The sequence below is a fragment of the Pollicipes pollicipes genome, unplaced genomic scaffold, assembly GCF_011947565.3.
Source record: "Pollicipes pollicipes isolate AB1234 unplaced genomic scaffold, Ppol_2.1 Scaffold_7231;HRSCAF=8579_pilon_pilon_pilon, whole genome shotgun sequence".
Lineage (NCBI taxonomy): Eukaryota > Metazoa > Arthropoda > Thecostraca > Pollicipedomorpha > Pollicipedidae > Pollicipes > Pollicipes pollicipes.
In genome coordinates this window covers 3192348-3213789 of record NW_023597034.1, presented here as the reverse complement: position 1 = coordinate 3213789, position 21442 = coordinate 3192348, and the positions used below count along the sequence as shown (strand labels likewise).

The 21442-nt window shown below is 53.3% G+C and overlaps 1 protein-coding gene across 1 annotated transcript; it reads left to right on the top strand.

Annotated features, from left to right (window-relative positions):
• Nucleotides 1-390: 390 nt before the first annotated feature.
• Nucleotides 391-21043, top strand: LOC119109248 (uncharacterized). The gene is made up of 5 exons (XM_037232842.1): nt 391-593; nt 14075-14199; nt 14507-14581; nt 20153-20297; nt 20963-21043. Exons 1-5 carry the CDS (start codon nt 561-563, stop codon nt 21041-21043), a joined length of 459 nt encoding a protein of 152 aa, XP_037088737.1. The 5' UTR covers nt 391-560.
• The last annotated feature ends 399 nt before the right edge of the window (nt 21044-21442 follow it).

Here is a 21442-nt window from a genome sequence, read left to right as displayed (position 1 = left end):
CAGCTCATTTATTCATCTGGTGATCAGCGTTGGTATTTTGGTGATGGAAGTGGACATTCTGGAAGACCAATTCATTTTGTCCGCGGAGGAGATTACTGGGATTTAGATGCATTACAACGGTGTTGTGAAGCGTTCGTCGTTCATTTCACAATATCTAAAAATCGTGAGGCTCCTCAATATGGGACTCATATTTTTTTCTTTGAAAATTATAATCGAATAAGAAAATTTTGTTGCAAATACACATAACTGTTTCAACTACAAAATAGAGAGCTTTTCATTTTTAATTTTGCTTACGACGAACATGACTACAAAAACTCACATGTCGCCCGCTTGGAAAACGTGACCCGGCAGCAGCCTTGTCGATGACAGGGGCCAGCCCCAGGGTGGCCTGGTCGGGCGTGCGGTTGGTGGTCGGACAGTGAGCGCAGTTGATAGCTGGTCGTGATACAAATGCTGTGGGTGCTAGCTGATGGTGCAAATGTAAGCTATTGTGAGCACTATCACAAAACGTTGGCTTGACGACCTTGGTGGAGCCTGGGGAAGACTCGCTTGCCGTTACCATGGATGATTGTAGTCTGGATGTTCCGAAACAGGTATGGTTTGTTGCTATTACGGTGTTTGGTGAACTCATCATGCTTTATCCATGACTTTCTCGACTTGTTTTTATTCTGTAGTGTACGTTATCTTTACGAGTTATCACCGAAAAATTAAAACATCCTCATCAATTCGTCCGGTGGCAAGATTTTATTCATGTTCCATGCATCCCAAGAAGGAAAGCCCAATTTCAGACTCAAATTCAATTGCCATAACTGAGCTGGTCGCAGATGAATGCTGGTGGTGGCATTTTTGGTGGACTTAACCTGTTAGGGAACATTTCCAACATGTATGTCAAGGTCAGGTCAATTTAAGTGTGCTATTCAAGATACCTTTAATAGTACATGGAACTGTCCCCATACATAATGGGGCAGTATCAGCACATATTGGCTCTGTGCCAATGTGCATGCTGATTATCACTGTTAATATGTTTGCATTGATGACCATGCATTCAAAGGTGTGGAGCTAGAACCCATGGTACAGCAATACCATTAATGTACATGCATCATAATCCAGATTCCAATAAGCCTATGCGAGGTTCCCAAATGGGAAGCCATGGGACCCCAGGACTCCCACTTTATTGCATCTTTGTGTGTGAAATGTCATGCTATACCAAGTTGCTTCTCTAGTCAGCAGCCATGTCAGCTTCAACTTTTTTGCTCCATTTTTATGCTTTTTCCCTATGATAAATGCAGGCTAGTTTTTCTGGGTTATGGCTTTTGCTGAATGATCTTAATTTTTCCCATTTTGGGAAGACTTATTGCTGCACTCCAAGGATCAGGAAAGTATAAAAGTTAAAGAAGTCAAATCCTCAAGGCTGTAAGGAGTTCTTACACATGTAGATTTGGTGCCCTGGATATTTTTCTGTCAAATCAGGCTTGGAGTATATTCTACCAGCCCTACCAGCAATATTCATGCTTTCTTGCTTACCACAGCACTAACTTTGTAGACCAATAGCACCAATATTTCTCTTGTACTATTTCTTAACTTTCAAACATAGTGCCAGGCTCACAGCAGAATGTGAACATAAAGGTCACATGGGCCCTTTCTTTTCATGTTGATACACGTAGCAAAGCACAGGGGTAAATTTTGTTTCCGCCATTCATTCTGCCCCTTCGCACCAACCTCCGTGTAAAGTGTGATTTCCACCGTCAGAAATCCCGCGGATTCCCGCTCCCTCTCATCAATGACTTGACCTACCGAATTAGTTCCGATAGCTCATATTAAGGTTCGTAGTTCATTTTTTGTGCTTTTCTCTTATCGCTGCATCAGACGCATCCGATTTGAGCGGCAATACCAGTTTTCTCGAAATCATGAAAAGCTCAGAATTTCCACTAGCCGCTCCTACGGAGGAAATCTCTTGGATTCCCTGCTCACCATTATGCAAGTAATATATTTCATTTGCCTGATTTCTCCAGCCTGTGAGTTCTGTAATATTTGCGACACAATTTGCCAAAATGTTTGTTTAATAACCGTTACGAAAGCCCGAACCCTGTTATTATCCCGCGATTTCAGCGAATGGTTATCCTTTGGCTTTTATTCTCCCCTATGGCGCTTACCACGGTGGCTCTTTTCTAGGCGTACTGTGGCTTTGGGAAACGGATTATCGCATGGTGCATAGTGGCGCACTAGCTCAAACTTCAACCAGTGCGCTTCTGTGCAACTGGCCCCTGTCTCCTGCTGTGCCAATCACAAGCATTCATTGTGCTGGTGTCCTTTATACTAGTCGACGGATTACTTTTAAAGGAATGTTCGACATTTGAAGATATTGAAGCAAACATCAGATATAATGAAATAAACTCACTTGTAACTATTGTTATACTTTTAAGTGAAAAGGCTGTTGTGGGCAACGCAATTTCTCCGCTTAGCAAACGTGCTCCTCAATACGTCATTGCTTGGCCACGCCGTTTTACCTTGCACAACATTTTTTTAGAGCAAATTGACGGCCGTTTTATCTGGAAATCATGCTCATGAATGCCAGATCGGAGCGACTTGACAAACGTATTTTTGTTGGCTTTGATCGCCGCATAGCCAGTGGCATGGCATGATTTGAATAACGTCATTATGGTGTCGTGGATGCCTGGGTAACCTTGGAATAGTCTCCCCGAAATAGTCTACACGTCTTCGCGGACGTTTAGCTCAGAAACTAGGTTGCATGTCCTTAGAAGGGCAGGGCTGTGAAGTGCACTGCAATGATCGTCAAGACGGACATTTCAGTTCAAAACCCGATACAAATGTGGAGCGTAACCTTACAGCCCAGTTTCCCGAGGCGACGTCTCGCGTTACCGCGACGGCCGCCGGCGCGCGACGACAGCCGCCCAGCGTGCCGCTGCGATTGCTGACGTCACACGTTTGGCTAGCTACGTCACACGTCATTCGCCAACGGCTGGTTTCCATAGCAACGGCTTGTCGCGTTACGACGCGCTCCGGGAGAGGGGAGGGTGGGTGGGTGCGTGCCGCCGCCGTCGGGATGGTGTGTGGGGAGGGGGGGGGGAGTGCGCATGTTACAAAAAAAACAACAAAAAAAACGTTGCCGTGAGAAGAATATTGACTTGAGAGAAATGAAAAGTTTGCGTTGTTCAGACTCGAGTTGCATAATCATCCTGCTCTCAACGCGCGCCTCCGTGGTATCACCCCAAGACGAATCTGGACTTGAGAGACGTTTAGTTGGCTGACCTCAGCCTGAGCCTCTGGTTAAGGGGTACTTCTGGGGCCACGCCCGTTGGAAGTGGCATAAGCCCCTTGCGGGCAGAAGGCTCAGCATTTTTTTGACAGTTTGGGACGTCCGAAGGGTGTTCTGAAGGCCTTGTAAGACTTAGAAGCGGGTCTGGTGACATAAGAATAGCATTCCGATCCTGAAAACTACTCTGAATAAAAAAGCGCACGACGGAGCAATGAAGAGGAGGCTGCCCGACTGAGCGGCCCCATGTGACCGATTTCTCCACCTTCCTCCCTGGCTCTGCCACTGGCCAGAGTCGAAACGGATTTTAGATGTCAGTGGCTGTCATTGGTATTGCATTACCAACGAAACTGCACGTGATTGCTGCAGAGTATTGGGCGGACCACGGGCGGGGGAGGGACGTGTGAAGCATGTCGAAGGGAAAGGAGGGCACAACTAAAGCCTATTCGCTGAAAAAGTGATTTTGTTTTCACGAAAATTGTGACTTGACGTGAGACGTGGCATTATCTTAATCTCATTTTTTGTGTCTCATGAATTTTTAAGTGATCATTCATTCGCGCGCACGTTAATACAGTGATACATATGGTGAAGGGTGGGTACATATCCCAGGAAGCATGATGGAAGTACGCCCCTGACGCGGACACTTGATTGTTGCCGAGGGGATGAACGTACCTGCTCCGGTTGAAATGTTGGGAGGTCCAAATTGTATATGCAAACACGACTCATGCACCAGTCCGATGACCCACGCGACAGCCTGACGCTCCACGCTACAGTCCGGCACGAACACTCGCCCGAGTATCCAGTGTGCTCTTTGCTCCTCGCGGGCCAAGGACCGGGACCACGGCAACAGAGGCTCAAGGTTGCAGCATGAGCTATACACCAACCGAGTCACTACGAAACGAAAAACTTCACGCTCCCAATCCTCGCCATAGTGCCGCGCTTTTCGCTCTCTTCTGCGACGTCGAAGATAGGTGGCGGTAGTTGCCTGTTGTCTTCTCCAGATGATATCCAAAGCCCCATTCAGTGCAACACAGGCGTGAGTGCCTGTACCTCAGGGCCCGTGCCATCAACGTGCCGGCTGCGCCTGAGCAGCCGCGACTAAAACTCCTACGGTGAATTTGCTGGTCCGTTGTTAAACATCGGTGTCGGTACCAAGGCCCGAAATGACAGAAAGGGAGACGCGTTCAGAGAGGGATGGACCATGAAGAATGAGGAACACTTGACAACAGCAACCATCTGCCTAGTTCTGGCTGCTAATATGTCAGCAGCGGACAAACAATACCCAGATCAGTAAACGTTCATCGTTTACAACAGCGGGGCGAATAAACGAAAGACGCTAGCGTGATTCTCACACAGCAGTAGCGTCACCTATCGGTGACCGTACTCGTTGAGGTATTGGCCTCGTCCCGCTGCAATAGCCCTTATAAGACTCGTTCAACGCAGGTTCGTAAATGCAGTTCATTACAACGCTGCCACTTATAGCACAACATTACGACGAAGGATAGTGATATGGTTAAGCGCATATCGCTCCACCTAACCGCGCCGGTGACACCAGCGCGTTTTCTGATTGAACAAATGCGTTCCTACGTCATCCCGTCTACCACATACGTCACTTGCCGGCGGTAGGCGGCGGTCGCTGCCGCGCCGACGACCGCAGATGTCGCTCGGGCGGCCGCAGTTGCCGTTGACGCGGCAGGATCGCTGGAACGGGCACCTGTCTACTGGACTTAAGTCCGCAGGCCCGCAATGTGCGGACTAAAACAGCCCCAAAGTGGTAACTCTAACCCGCAACAGCTGGCCACGGCCTTCAGCAGATCCTGCCGTCGTCATAACGATAGTGATCGCGCCAGCTACAGTTGTCGTGGACTTTGGACAGCTTCACTTCAGCACTACACGTCTTCCCCTGGGTGAAGTGGAGTGCTGTTGCAAAGCCCTTGACGGCATAACTTCGACTCGAAAATAACGCCAATTTACACCCTTACCATATCTTAATTGTGCTACATTGGTGCAACCGAGAGTTTTTATTAAGCTAAATGATCGTGAGATTTCACCAGAATATGTTTTAGAAATAGACCCTAAAGCTAGCACACTCCTCTGAAAGAGAATGTTTCATTTTGGAAGATATAGAAGCGAGCAGCAGGTGTGATGACAAGCTCATTTAAAACTATTGGTATGCTTTTAGATGGAAAAGACCGCTCTAGACAGCGAAATTTCGCCGTTTAGTAAAGATGATCCTCAATACGTCATTGTTTTATTGCGTCATGGAACGTTTGTATGACATAGATGTGCTACCAGACTGGCCGTTTCAAAATAACCCCTGTTCTTGGCGGGTTGACTCACTTGTAGTGCTTCAATCTTCCGAGAGGTGGCTGTGGGGGCGCTGGAGGTGTTTGCTGGAGCAAATGCCGCTATGTGCTCGTGTTTTCGACCTTTCTCATAGTGTTCTTGCCTGCTTGGCCATGAGTTTTAGGTGTTTAAGTTCACATTCTCGGTTACCGCGCTATTCTTAAGTTATTCCATTGCATGTCTTATTTCCGTAATGTCCAGTGTCGATGTCCAACTCCCTGCAGTATACAGCACAAGACGTGAAATTGACATTTGCTCCCAGCAGATTTTGCCGTCGTCATGACGACGGCGGTTGTTATGACGACGGCGTTTGCGACACATGCAACTATGGCGGACTTTGGATACGCTCTGAGGCTACTAAGGAGAGTAGGAGTCTCGTGCTGTTACAGCACGTTGAAAGCGTAATTTGGACTCGAAAATAAAACAGATATTATTTTTATTGATGGTGCTACGGGAGCACAACCCAGTGCTATCATCAGACTAAATGACCCTGGGTCTCTGCCTATGCATATCTTAAAATATACGCCAAAGGTACGACACTGTCTTTAAGGGCGTTATGCCACATTTGGATGGGGTTTTGAACTTAAATAGCCATTTTGAAGTTCGCCCGGTGGAGCTCAAAAGCCCTGCCATTCATAAGACCTAAAACCCTCTAGTTCTGAGCTGCACGCCCCGAATATATGCAAGCTGTTTTTAGGCTGTTCAGGCATGCACGGCACCATAGCAACGCCATTCAAATCCTCAGATGCCGTTGACGATGCGGCGTTCAAGATCAAGCAGAAAAATGACGTCCAGCCGTTCAGACATGGTGTCCGGGGGCACGACTCCTAAGTAAAGTGGACTTAAAGTGGTTTTCTAAATCAGTGTTGAGCTAGGTGTGCAAGTTTCAATCACGGCTGATTATTTGGATTGGAGCCCTGTTGACCAGAAATGGTCATTTCAGGGCTATTTTGGAATGAAGGAAAGTGGATAACGGTGGGACAGGACTGCGTGCGTCTGGGGATCAGCCGTTGAGGCTTAGCCCGCGCAGGGATCCATCTGTGCTATTTCGGGGTGCCCCGTCTGGTTTTCCTGCAGGGGCCTGGCAGAGGGCCTCTCGGCCCACTCGTGACTGACGCATGCAGCCTGTCCCGGGCAAGCGGGGCGTCGCGAGGATTTGGAATAAAACAAGAAAGAGGATAAGAGGGTCATATGTCCAATCATGGCTTTATGTTTCTTTGTTATATTTTATGTTAAGCTTTTATTTTCATAGTTGGCAGTGCAGCGTTAATTAAATTGATGGTTTCATCTTATCCTGTTTTTAAGGCAGCTTTGAGTATGGGATATAGTTGTTGAAAATATATGGTGATGACAGTGGTGCTATCCACTTTTTTCTTTGCTTTCCATGTGTTTTAGAACCTTGCATGACTGCCATATGCTAAGGCCGTTGGACACAGTTCAGGCTAGGAGGCCGAGCTGCAGTTTGTGGACTTAAGTTTTCATAATTAAGCTGGAATACACCGGGACTGGGAGGATTGGTTAGCGTGACCTGGCCATGTACCAGCCTCGCCCGACCCTGACCTGAGCTGCCCTGCAAAGGTGCTTGTCAGCCTTTCCCCACCCTGACCTGCAGGGCTGAGGCTGGAGCTGCAGTTGGAGCTGGGGCTGAGGCTGAGGTTGAGTGAGGCTGAGGCTGGGGCTGAGGCTGAGGCTGAGGCTGAGGCTGAGGCTGGGCTGGGGCTGGGGCTGGGGCTGAGGATGAGGCTGAGGCTGGGGCTGGCCTGGGGCTGAGGCTGAGGCTGAGGCTGAGGCTGAGGCTGAGGCTGAGGCTGAGGCTGAGGCTGAGGCTGAGGCTGAGGCTGAGGCTGAGGCTGAGACTGAGGCTGAGGCTGAGGCCGAGGCTGAGGCTGAGGCTGAGGTTGAGGATCAGGCTGAGGCTGAGGCTGAGGCTGAGGCTGAGGCTGAGGCTGAGGCTGAGGCTGAGGCTGAGGCTGAGGCTGAGGCTGAGGCTGAGGCTGGGGCTGAGGCTGAGGCTGAGGCTGAGACTGAGACTGAGACTGAGACTGAGGCTGGGGCTGGGGCTGGGGCTGGGGCTGGGGCTGGGGCTGGGGCTGGGGCTGGGGCTGGGGCTGAGGCTGAGACTGGGGCTGGGCTGGACCCCGCCCCAGTCCGCCCCCCCGCCCCTCAGTTTGATGACGGGCAAGCACCTTCGCATGGGCAGCTCAGGTCAGAGTAAGTTGCATTCTGACACATAAGCCAAGCCACGCTAAACCAATCCTCTCAGATCCTGCCCATCATTGCAAGGTAAGGGTAGGGCAAGGCTGACAAGCCAACATCTGCACCTCTTCCAGGGCGGCGGTTACCCAAGGCGGAGCAGCGCCTTCGCTGCCATCGCTGCTACAGTTGCCCGCTGTCCGCGGCCGAGTGCAGGAACGATGTCGTTGCGGCGTTGACCCGGCTCCCGCCCGTATGTGAGTCCACACTGTTACCCCTCCGGTGAAGAAGCATCGCCCTGGTCTCTGACGGTGCGTCGGCCTCCTCCTGTCGATGGGCGGCCGTCGATCCGTAGCGGCCTCTCTCGTCCCGGCGGCGGGCTGTCGCCCGTGCAAGACTCCTTCCACCTGTCGGCGGGCTAGGCCGTCGCCGGCGGCTCCCGTCGACGGGCGGCTGTCGTCGTGCAGCCCCCTTCCGTCGGCGGGCGTCCGTCCGCCTGGGCACCTCCCACCTGTCGACGGGCGGGCCGGCGCTGTGCCGACCCTCCTGAGGCTGCACGGCGACGGGCGGCCGTCGCCGTGCAGCCTCCTCCTGTCGACGGGCGGCCGGCGCCGTGCAGCCTCCTCCTGTCAACGGGCGGCCGTCGCCGTGCAGCCTCCTCCTGTCGACGGGCGGCCGTCGCCGTGCAGCCTCCTCCTGTCGACGGGCGGCCGTCGCCGTGCAGCCTCCTCCTGTCAACGGGCGGCCGTCGCCGTGCAGCCTCCTCCTGTCAACGGGCGGCCGTCGCCGTGCAGCCTCCTCCTGTCAACGGGCGGCCGGCGCTGTGCAGCCTCCTCCTGTCAACGGGCGGCCGGCGCCGTGCAGCCTCCTCCTGTCAACGGGCGGCCGGCGCCGTGCAGCCTCCTCCTGTCGACGGACGGCCGGCGCCGTGCAGCCTCCTCCTGTCAACGGGCGGCCGTCGCCGTGCAGCCTCCTCCTGTCAACGGGCGGCCGTCGCTGTGCAGCCTCCTCCTGTCGACGGGCGGCCGTCGCCGTGCAGCCTCCTCCTGTCAACGGTGTCACCCCCCTAACGGCGGCGTCGCCTCCTCCTGTCAACGGGCGGCGCGCGTGCAGCCTCCTCCTGTCGACGGGCGGCCGGCGCCGTGCAGCCTCCTCCTGTCAACGGGCGGCCGTCGCCGTGCAGCCTCCTCCTGTCGACGGGCGGCCGGCGCCGTGCAGCCTCCTCCTGTCAACGGGCGGCCGTCGCCGTGCTGGGCTGCCACGTCAAGTTGGCAATGTGAACGCCGCTTGACTAAAATGGCAGACTTGTCTCCATGGGCCTCCGATCTGTATCATGACGTATTCATCGCGGGCAAGATGCATGGTTAGGCGGATCGATACGCGCTTAGCCATATCACTATATTTCGTGGTCATGTGCTATAAATGGCAAGGTAATGCATTGCCTTTACCAGCCCACGTTGAACGAGTTTTATAAGGGCTATTGCAGCGGGACGAGGTCAACAGCTTAACGAGTACGGTAGCCGATGGGTGACGCTATCCAGTGTTGTTATGTGGGGTTATGATTAGGTGCTGTGTTAGAATCGCGGGAGCGCCCCGTTTATTCGCACTGTTCTCTGTTGCGCCTACGGTCTCCGCTCGAGCGTGTTGTGGTTGGTGTCGTGCTGGTGGGAGGTAAGGGACCGTTCGTGTGGCGACCAGGGGACCGGGCTGCCGACTGAGCCGCGCGCGGATCACGCATAGGCGGATGACTGGAACGCCGGCCAGTCTGGTGACGGAAGTGCGTGGGCGCCTGGGCATCCGAGCGCTCAGCCAAGGGCGACTCCATTGTGTTTTTCATCTGGGTCTGCGTGGTCGACTCAATTGAGACAGAGGTGCGGGGGTTGAGAAGCTTCAGGAAAGGCGGCTGGGGAAAACAGTCAGTTTGTGTTCGTCATGTGGCCATTGTACCTTGCTGATTGTGCATATGTTTTGCTGGACTGTGATGACATTTTGGACTTGTAGTGCACCGTACCTTGGGATACGACATACTTGTCTTGGCTCTTTCACAGCGAATTTCGTTCTCTTTGTTCCATATGGGACACTGAGAAGAATTGGGTGCGCGATCAGTGCTCCCACGGCTCAGGTATTTCTTGGGTGATGAGCAGGCAGACCCCTCGTGAGGGGTCTCGTCACACTGGAGACATCTGGCACTCCGCTTGTAGTACCTACTGCCGTTTCCAAACCGCTGGCATTTAAAATACCTCAATGGATTCGGTATGAACAACCTCACAACGGAGGTAACCAGCTGTGAGTGTCTGTAAGTCGGGTGGTAGCAAAGGTCAGAACAAGCTGGCTCGTGTCACGACGCTGGCCATCTCTGAAGGTCGTCAGCCGTCGGACATGGTTAAACATTTTCGTTCCCGAGCTCCGCTAGGATCTTCGCCGTCATGAAACGGAACTCAAGCGCGAAGATGGTGTCTTTGGTGGTGTTCCGGATATGGGTGAAGAGAAACTTACATGCTTGGCACAGAATTCCGTTGTTTTGAGAAAAGCTCTGTTTTGAACGCGAGTGGCTGTTTGAATGATGAGTGATGCGTTTGCTGGTCCTCCAAAGTCTTAGGTCGCATGGGCCGCAGATAGCTTTCAATTTGCCGTGATGGCCAGAAAACGTTGATTTTTCGAAATGACACCTCCTCACCACGAGGTTGGACGACAGCGTTAGAGCTGAAATGATCCAGCATTGGCTCGGCAGTGAGGCGAACACTGGTGATTGTCGAGCGAGGGTCAGCATCGGGGCGAGCGGGCACCGGGCTGGTCAAAGACGGGCGAGGGTCAGCACCAGGGCGAGCGGGTACCGGGCTGGTCAAAGACGGGCGAGGGTCAGCACCAGGGTGAGCGGGTACCGGGCTGGTTAAAGACGAGAGAGAGTCAGCATCAGGGCGAGCGGGTACCGGGCTAGTCAAAGACGAGCGAGGGTCAGCATCAGGGCGAGCGGGTACCGGGCTGGTCGAAGACGAGCGAGGGTCAGCATCAGGGCGAGCGGGTACCGGGCTGGTCCAAGACGAGCGAGGGTCAGCATCAGGGCGAGCAGGTACCGGGCTGGTCAAAGACGAGCGAGGGTCAGCATCAGGGCGAGCGGGTACCGGGCTGGTCAAAGACGAGCGAGGGTCAGCATCAGGGCGAGCGGGTACCGGGCTGGTCAAAGACGAGCGAGGGTCGGCGTCAGGGCGAGCAGGTACCGGGCTGGTCAAAGACGAGCGAGGGTCAGCACCAGGGCGAGCGGGTACCGGGCTGGTCGAAGACGAGCGAGGGTCAGCATCAGGGCGAGCAGGTACCGGGCCGGTCAAAGACGAGTGAGGGTCGGAACCCGAGGCGTCGGACGGAGACGGATGCTGTTCAGCCACCGTGGCGGCAGAGTGCGTGTCCATGGAAAGGGCCTGCGGCGCGCGAGGGTCATCAGGTGAAGCGACAGCCGAAGTGGGGACAGCGGCATTTCTGTCGTTTGGGTCCAAGGGTGTTTTAATGTCGATTGGCAAGTGCGCGAAGCTAGGACAATGACAGGTTCGCGGTTTCCCATGCATTTCATTAATCATGGATATAGGCTGTGATTTGGGTGGTATGATTTTTGTGTAAACCAAGAAATGCTGAGTCCACCGCACCCTCACAATAACAGCCAAGTGCAGAGTGTAGCTTTAGTTGTATCAAGGACCCACCTAACTGCCGCGCAATGAAATTAAGTCATAATTGTGAAAATTTTGGTCGTTTTCCTTGAATTTGTCAGTGAGATGTTTGCTTAAAACTGTTCAGTCTGTGCAACCTGATTTACTGGTGTGTCATGTCTGCGCACATTGGTTTTCTGTCACCGATGCTCTTGCTATAAAAAATAAAATGTGTGTGTCATGGTTGTTTGTGTGTTTCGTGGTTATTTTGTGTTTGGTAGCACACTCTGGTTTTGGGATTAGTTTAAAATAAGAAATAACAAAAAAATGCATTAGGTTGCCTGTTGAAATTTTTGGCCCGCAAAAGCCCACCAAGTCTGGCCCACAATCCAGCCAAAAGTCTGCGGACTTCTGCAGGTTAGAAATTGGCCGGTTGGCGCGCTGAAAAGTTGCATCTCTAATCCGTACATCTTTTTGGTACGGAGTGGGTGCTGAAGCGGGCCGGCGCGGGCTCGCCCAATTTTTGGAAATGTGTGTCAAACGAAGTGGGTGGTACGTATGCGTGTGCTATGAGGACCGGGCTTAGCACCGCCTTGCCATCCCTGCCTCGCTTCCTCCATACTTCGCTTCTCCCTCTCTAAACCCATGGGCTAAACCAGCACTGGGCTGCCGGGGCTCGGCCCCAGCGACGTCGGCTCAAAAGACCCCTGTGTTTTAAAGGGAGTGTTCCACATTGTTGCGGGTTTTGAACTGAAATAGCCATTTTGAAGATCTCACTGCGCAGTTTACAGTCTTGCCCTTCTTAAGACCTAGACTCCTCTAGTTTCGGAGCTGTACGCCCGCGGAAATGGGGGGAGGGGAGGGGGAGTATTTCAAAGTTACCTTGGCATTCATTACATCATAATAACGTCATTCAAATCCCTCCACTGCATAAGCTATGCGCCGAGCAAGGTCAAAAATATATTGGCCGGTCGTCCATATCTGGCTTTTGTGAGTACGATTTTCAGATATGACGGCCATCGACTGACTCAATCAATTTTGTGCGGGATGCGATGACATAATCAAATAATGTCGTACCAAAGAACATATTTGGTAAACAGATAAGCTGTTTTGTCTACAGCAGTCTTCTCTACTTAAAAGCATACCAACAGCTATAAGTGAGCTGGTTTCATCACGTCTGACGCTTGCCTCAATATCTTCAGGTGTGAAACAGTGCCTTTAACCATAAAAACATCACAGATGCGCATTAGACCACTCCTGACTTGCCTTGGCTCCCAAGAACATAGAGTGCGACGCTCCACCCCATGCTCAAATCCATACCCCGGTGTCCGCGTTTCTTTCTCCTTGCGTGCAGATGCTCACAAAGTGAGCGAGCACTCTAACAGGCCTGCTTCATCACACTGGGGATTTCCGCGTTAGGTCGACAAACACGTGGGCCTCCATGTGCGACGCGTGTGCTTGGCGCGATTAGCATCCGAAATTTGTTCAGATTCACCGAACTCAGAACAAGTTGCATGATCATCTCTGGAGCGTGAGATGCAAGCGTGCGGTATAACGTGATCAACGTGATACATGACAGCCGGGGGTTTCCTGGCCAGCGATAACGTTAACGCTAACTTGTGGCTGCTAGTTCAGCGATAAGTTGTGATGACTGATTTCACCGCGATTCACGAGGGTTCGCCACGTGGAATCATTGCAAAATCATCTGGCACGACAGAAATGCATTACCGCCATTGCGGTGCCCATAGTACTGCTGCTGGGTCTCAGCGTGGCACATTCGCTGGTGTATTAATCTGCGTTAGAAAGATCTGCGGAAGTGCAAGCGTGTTTAAAACAGAACAGACTGGTGAATACGGACATGGAGAGAGGGCGCTGGAACGAATTGGAGTTATTGATCTGGTGAATTGTCGGTGGGCTGCTTGGTCGGGGTCTGGTTATATGCGTTATATATATATATATATATATATATATATATATATATATGTAGATATATCAAGGCTCACGGCACGGCTCATGAATCCATGCATCTGAGCACGACCAGTTAATTGAGTGGAGTGCAGTCCGTGGGTTGACCTGGTCTAGCCTCCACGTAGATCACGCAGCTGGTTGTGTCATAAAAACCAGCAGAAGATCATAGCAAAGCGGTCAGGACTCTACTTGTGCAAATAACGAATCAGTAAGGTCATGTCGAATTTCTCTGAGTTTCTGCGAGTCTACCATTTGTATTCCCATCAAATAGATAGTTTCCCTTGTATCAGTTATGGCTGCACGCAACTGGCGTGGCCGCAAGTGTTGGAACCTTTTCTGCTGGTTAATGTGACGGCGCCAGCGGAATATTTACTCCGTACCTCTGAACTGGGGACGGGGCGAGGTGCGCTGCGGCAGGCCGGGCCGGGCTGCAGGTGGCTGTCCCTGACCGGTGGCCGTCCCTTGTCGATTGCCGTCCCTTATCGACAGCCGTCTCTGATCGGTGGCCGTCTCTGATCGGTAACCGCCCCTGACCGGTGACCGTCTCTGGTCGGTGGCCGTCCCTGACCGGCGGTCGTCCCTGATCGGCGGCCGCCCCGATCGGTGGCCGTCCCAGAGGGTGCCGCCAGCCGGTGACGGCGCCGCTGTCCGACAGGTGGTCATGTGCGACGAGCAGATTGACGGCGTCAAGCAGTCGGCCGTCGAGAAGGACTACTCTGAGACGGGCGCCTCGGAGAACCGCGACTCGGCCTACGGGCCGTCCACCAACAACCAGCAGAGGTGGGAGAGGGTGTCGACAGACTGGTCTGACGGCAGGAGAGGCCGCGCTGGCCTCGTGGGTCTGTCCCCGCTAGCTCTCGATGACCGATCGCTTTGGGACCCGAGCAATCGAGGGCGGCTTCTCCGAAGACCGCCCCCTCCCCCAGTTATCGCTCCAAGGCCACGTCTCATTCCCTGTTGATCCCGAAGATCTCATATGCATGTTGCCGGTTTTCCTTGGAGAGGGATTGCGGTTGAACCGACGGCGAACGTCGCTCGTCTGTGGTTCCGCTGATGGGTCGCTGACAGTCGTCACCCATTGCCGCAGCTGCAGCACCGGAGCTGCCAGCAGGGAATGCTTCTCGCAGGAGAACAGCGCGCTCCCCAGCGGCAGCGAGACGAGGTCAGTACGCTGTTTGGCTCGTAGAGTACCAGCCACCTGCCGACAACTGCAGGCGTATGCGCAGCTGCAAACACTGTGTTGTGTTATACAAATGTACTCGATGTATGATATGCAAGGCCGGATCTATTAATGAAGAAAGAATAGATAGGAATGTTTACCATATAGGATAACAATGCAACGAAGCTATAATGATGCAGTCAGCCACACGTTACACGCTGTGCACGTCGTCACGTGCGATGTATGCACGTTTAAGAGGCGCAGGTAACTTGGATGCTAGATCGACTGGTTCTAGAATGAGAGATGATGCTCGTTTCACGTATAGGTAGCTTTTGCTGGCCCCAAGCCCACCAGCGGGTGGCTGAGCTCGGGACATAAGCGGTTTAATGCGTCGAGGCATTGCCGGAGCTCCCACTTGCGCCGCCACTGTCGCTGCCGTCTCGAGTACGTGGTGAAGGCTGCGTCGCTGTTCAGGTGCGGCGCCGCTCCTCTCTACGGGCCCCGCGCTTCGCACATTTCGCAAATCGTCGGGCTGCGCCGGCTCCCGAGAGCATGGATCACGACTATGGACTTTCATCACGCCCAAAGCCAAATTAGTGGGCTTCTCGTGTGCAGGTATCTGAATGGCTTCCTAAATGCTGTGGATTATTTCCAAAGTTACGGCTCGCATCTTACGTGCGCAGTTAAGCTCGCAGCTCATCCACGTGATCAGGGCATCAGCATGGTCTGGCCTGGGCGCTCCGCGAAGGGGACACTGCCGAACGCTGTCGAGCGCCGAGCAGGCAACATCAACACAAGGTCCTTACCGACCTACGCTGACGCGTCCAAGGCGTTCGATGGCGTTGGACACTGCCAATAGAGCAACTGGGAGGATGACTGGCAGAAGAAGGCGGCCCACACGGATAGACCAGACCGGGTTTAGAGCATGGATGTTATGTTCCAGACTGTTGTTACCCGCAGACCCACTTGAGATGGATCGAATACAGCGTCGTGCAGGGGTCTTCACTGGGCTCTGAGCTGTTTCTGGTTTATCATAAGGGATTTATCCGCGCGTTTCAGTAACGAGGGACCAAAACTTTAAATGACGATGGCGTTCAGCTCCTACTCCCGCACAATCCAGTGACCCCGCCTAGCTTCGACCTCGGTTGTAAAGCACTCTCAGCGAAACCAATTCATGGTTGAACAGAAGCCAACCTGAAGCAATCTTACCAAAACTGATCTCACGTCTTGAGCGCTCCGGAATCGAACAAAGGCTAAGACTATTGCCAATTTGGGACGGTTAGTATTAAATCTTTTAAAATTGTCACACTTATTACAATCAATGTCTCCGAAATACTTTGGTGGAATGCCTGTACTCTGCCTGTCGTGAAGCGGACCGCGCGTTTTCCGGCCTGGCAAGATTTCCGCATAGATCGGGCTTCGAAGATCAGGAATACAGAAATTACGCAGAAACCGTGACGTTAACATGAATGCATTCCTAACAACGTGGAGATGCGCCAGCAGCGGCCAGTGACGTCACCAAACGGCGGTCAGCTGCTGCCGCACAAGTGCACTGGCCAGACACCGCGGCCGCGCTAGGCCGCTCATATGAAGAAAAAAAGAACACTGAAGAGACGTATGTGGCCTGCCGGTGCTTTGTGGCTGATGAGTGCGAGAGATGGGCCACTTCCTGGTGACGGAGCGCCTCAGCGGCGTGTCGAGCCGAGGTGCGGTAGCCAGCTGGCGCCACCCCGCGACCCGCCCGCGGGAGGGCGTGGTATCGGCCGTGGAGAAGCGGCCAGGTGCCGTACCGCAGGCGCGAACGGGGCGCTCCAAAATGTGACTCCGGTGTCAAACCGCGGTCACATGCAACCGGGCGGGGGGGGGGGGGAGTGTTGGCGGAGGCGCTCCGCCCTGACCGCGTGCACCGCGTGGACGAGTCCCCAGTCAGGCGCCCTATCGCCCATCAAGCGATTCATACCTCTAGGGTACTGTCGTGCTAAGCTATGACGTCTGTTACCTGCGAGCTATTTCCATCGATCGGTGTGTTGCTCATTTAGCGAATGTAAGCCGTTCAGATGTCGGTAACTAACCAATAGTCATCGCGATTTTTTGTAATTGTGGCGGCTGCTCCTTCGGAACCTGATGGCCTGGCCTGCCGAGGCCGTCCTCGGCAACCGAGCTGCATGAAATGCGAAATGTGTGGCCTGCCAGTGCAAGCCGTGCCAACTTTCCCGCAATAACTGATGTGCCCGCTTTTGGTCTGCCTGCGTCAACGTCGGCCGCCCGTTTCGCCTAAGATGACATATGTATCCTGCAATGTGCGGACCGTGCCAACTGGGCAGTAACAAATGATAACACTGATATCTGATCCTGTCCGCACCGCGCGAGTACACCACTGCAGATACTGTGTACGGTCTGTATCAGCGCTGAGCGTGGTCTGCATCAGCGCTGAGCGTGTGGTCTGTATCAGCGCTGAGTGTGCTGTCGGGTGCCGGCCATCACGGTTGGCCGCAACAGATCGTGGCATTTGCCGTTACCAATAGTGCGGACCGTTCCGCAACAAATGATGGTGGTTGGAAGTGCAGTAGGCTGAGGAATCTAAATGAAATTCATAAATGATTGTTCTTTTGTAAGGTGAGTTATTATACATAGCCTGGTTCTTGTTTTCAAAAGGATGGATTGAAACAAGGTCAAAAACTTGTAGTGATACACCCACCCAATATTTTACTTGGAGGCGTCCTTCATTTCCAGAAACAAGTAATTCAACTGGTTACATGAAAAAGTTTTGGACCCGCGAGCGTACAATCGTTAGGAGCAAGAACATCAACGCACGGGGTTGCAGTTTTTGTCCAACCAAGCGTCGTTGGCCGCTGCAGCCAGCACCAGGTGGCGGGCGCGGACGCGCGAGAACGACCCTGTAGCGTTAAATAGTGGCGTCCTGTTTTTAGACCGCGAAACCGAATTCGAAGCCACCGGCTTCGAACTTTGTAAACGCGAAGCCGAAGCTGAGGGCGGTGGCTGTAAACTTAACCATGTAGGTGTCGCCACCATAACAAGTTGTGTGATATACTGACGTGAGGGGACAGGCAAGGCCGTTTCTTCGAAGCAAATCAGCTGCAGTAAAAACCACCCGAAGCCAGCAGTTCAAGTTCGCATAGAGCCGAAGGCGAAGCCATAATTCAAAACTTGTTTGAGGCCGAAGTCGAACAAGTGGAAGTCAGCTGTTCCTGGCTCGAAGCAGAATCCGTATCCGAAGCTGTTGAAGGATAACTGCGGCTCCGCGAACCAGAGCCTGGAGCTATCTTTGACCTACATGCAATTTACATAACCTGCTATGTTGAATAGGGCTAGCCGGATATTCACGGGTGCGTTGGGCAGTTCAATGACCGCCGAATTCGCTGGCGAAAATCCGTTAATACAAAATGCCTGGAAGGGAGCAAAATCTTCTGCATTTTCTGGTGATTTGTGCAAATCAGTTACCGGACCCTTTTTCGCAAGAAACAATGCCATCCGTCTCGGCGAGACTCTCTAGCTGTTGCGGTACATGCGTGGGCGTCCGGTGGTATATAATATATAGATATGCGCAGTACCTGTACCCACTGCTTTGCTTTTTCATTAAGGATTCATAAACTACTTGGTTTTAGTCATTGACGGGTGCCGTGACCCGGTGACGCAGTGGTGTCACAAATGATTACGCATCGTCACATGTAAAAGGCACAAAATGCTAAAAGTCGCTGATGGTTTGATTATGTGACGTCGCCATGACTTGAGGTAGGAAGAGCCGGGCTTCGCAGCTATCACAGACGCAATGCAAGCAGTGGTTGACCATGAAGCCGAAGGCCCGATGAGGTTTGCGATGGTTTCCATCAGCAACCTCGGAATACCTGCGTGGTACCAAGAACCGTTTGTGGCCCGCTATGCTGTGCAGTATCCTGACTTCGAGACATATTGTGCGACCATGAGCCCATGACCTATATTGGAAATAATAAGCAAGCCGTAGTCCACTAAAGGCAGTCACGAACGCGGACGGGGCCAGAAACCGAATACTATCGGCTGGCTGTTGTGACACCACCTTGGTGTGGTGTAGGGCCAGTCGAAGTTGGGCTTTCATCAAAGTTGTCAAATATTTGCTTAATAATATTGACGATTTCATAACGATGTGGCCGTTAATTTGTCGGTGTGGTGATACAAAAACCAAGCGACGCCAACATTTGCTGTTGTCTCGCCCCGAAGCGAGGCGAGGATTCCCCGACGTTTTGTCTCTGGGATATATGCTTAAGTCACAGGTCTGTCAAACTGTATTAAGGTGGTCCTTATATTATGATAACAAACAATGGTTGCGGCCCGAAGTCTGGCAGAAGTCACCCAAATGAAAGGTTAGAGCCGTGGATATATCACAGCTGAATCGATTTAAGCTACTTGTAAACTGCATTGCACCAACTGAGTGGGAAGCATGCATACTTGTTGGCTTAGACTGGACTGCGTCTAGGGTCGTTGTGCTGGTGTATTCTCTGTAATTTGATATAATTTGATTTGATGTAAAGAATGAAATGTGAACGGTCATCTAGCAATGTTTCCCTCAGTTTGGTGACCACCCTGACCTGTAGGTGCCCGCCGTGCCGTGCGTATCGGCGCATCCCTCAGTTTGGTGACCCCCTGACCTGTAGGTGCCCGCCGTGCCGTGCGTATCGGCGCATCCCTCAGTTTGGTGACCCCCTGACCTGTAGGTGCCCGCCGTGCCGTGCGTATCGGCGCATCCCATCAGTTTGGTGACACCCTGACCTGGTAGGTGCCCGCCGTGCCGTGCGTATCGGCGCATCCCTCAGTTTGGTGACCCACCTCTGACCGTTAGGTGCCCGCCGTGCCGTGCGTATCGGCGCATCCCTCAGTTTGGTGACTCCCTGACCTGTAGATGCCCGCCGTGCCGTGCGTATCGGCGCATCCCTCAGTTTGGTGACCACCTTGACCTGTAGGTGCCCGCCGTGCCGTGCGTATCGGCGCATCCCTCAGTTTGGTGACCCCCTGACCTGTAGGTGCCCGCCGTGCCGTACGTATCGGCGCATCCCTCAGTTTGGTGACCACCTTGACTTGTAGGTGCCCGCCGTGCCGTACGTATCGGCGCATCCCTCAGTTTGGTGACCACCTTGACCTGTAGGTGCCCGCCGTGCCGTACGTATCGGCGCATCCCTCAGTTTGGTGACCACCTTGACCTGTAGGTGCCCGCCGTGCCGTGCGTATCAGCGCATCCCTCAGTTTGGTGCCCCCCCCCCCCTGACCTGTAGGTGCCCGCCGTGCCGTGTGTGTCGGCGCATCCCTCAGTTTGGTGACCCCCTGACCTGTAGGTGCCCGCCGTGCCGTGCGTATCAGTGCATCCCTCAGTTTGGTGACCCCCTGACCTGCAGGTGCCCGCCGTGCCGTGCGTGTCGGCGCAAGTAGCCATGTTTGTGGCCCGCGGATGTTCACCTAGCAGCTGTACCGTACCAGTCCCGACAGTCGTGGCCTACCCGCGCCGCCCGCGATAACTGTGTGTGGCAGCAGGGCGTGCTGGGAACGGCCTGCTGCTACCGATGACACCGTCCTGACCGCCGCCAGCTCGCTGGGGAAGCACCGCAAGAGCCGACTGGTGCAGTCGGCCGGCTCCTCGTCGGCCCAGTCTTCTGAGAAGCCGAGCAATCGGCTGACCACACGGGCCACCACCGACTCGGAGGAGGGCAAAAGCGCCGAGGGTGCCGGCCAGGTGCGCCCGACGGCCGCTGGTGTTCAGGGGGCTGTCGGCTGAGGCCTCTGGTAGTCAGAGGGCTCTCGGCTGGGGCCGCTGGTGGTCAGAGGGCTGTCAGCTGGGGCCGCTGGTGTTCAGAGGGTTGTCGGCTGGGGCCGCTGGTGGTCAGAGGGCTCTCGGCTGGGGCCGCTGGTGGTCAGAGGGCTCTCGGCTGGGGCCGCTGGTGGTCAGAGGGCTGTCGGCTGGGGCCTCTGGTGGTCAGAGGGCTCTCGGCTGGGGCCGCTGGTGGTCAGAGGGCTCTCGGCTGGGGCCGCTGGTGGTCAGAGGGCTGCCCGATGGAGCACTGCTGGTTAGCTGGTGGTCAGAGAGCTGTCCGATGGAGCCACTGCTGGTTAGCTGGTGGTCGTCAAAAGCCATATGGTCAGATGGCTTTCGGGTGGGCGAGAGAACGCTGAGAGGAAAGGCTGGGAGATTGGATGGAGCTATTCATCAGTAGAAATGTCGGGTTAGCAGCATAACGAGCGATGACTTTAGATCGCTTATTGGTGGCCGCAGGACGAACACCACTGAAATGTTGAAATGGGTACGCATTTGATTTCGTTGTAATCTGGTGTTCGGCTAAGTAAGTTTGTTATTTAGTTCTTGTGGTGGCAGTTTCGATATGCTCAAATGCTCTGTTTCAGGGGACGTTACATCGAGAAGCATACCAACATGTCATATCGTATATTCGGAAAATCGTGCAATGGGAGAAAGGTATGGTGTAAGCCAAGCTAAGGCTCAGGCGATGTTGTTACTAATGTGCCGACACTTCCTGTATTTTCCTTATGTTGCTTGTAATGTGTATTCAAGACAGTGCAGTGTTTCGCTTTTAAGTGAGTACTACTCTTAGAGGAACGTTCCACATTTGAAGGTTTGAAACAAACATCAGATGTAAAGAAATCAGCTCACTTGTAGCTATTGGTATGCTTTCAGATGATGTCCCACCTTTAGGGCATATTTCAAAAACATACTCTGGTGGAGTATCAGGATTAGTTAGTCTCGTCAAGACATAGGGGTATCAGTTTTAATGATTGTCCAGTATAAATCATGTTGTCAACGCCCTGCAACAGCACTATGCTTCTTCTCTAGTGTCGTTATGACAACCGGCATGACACCTCTACTGG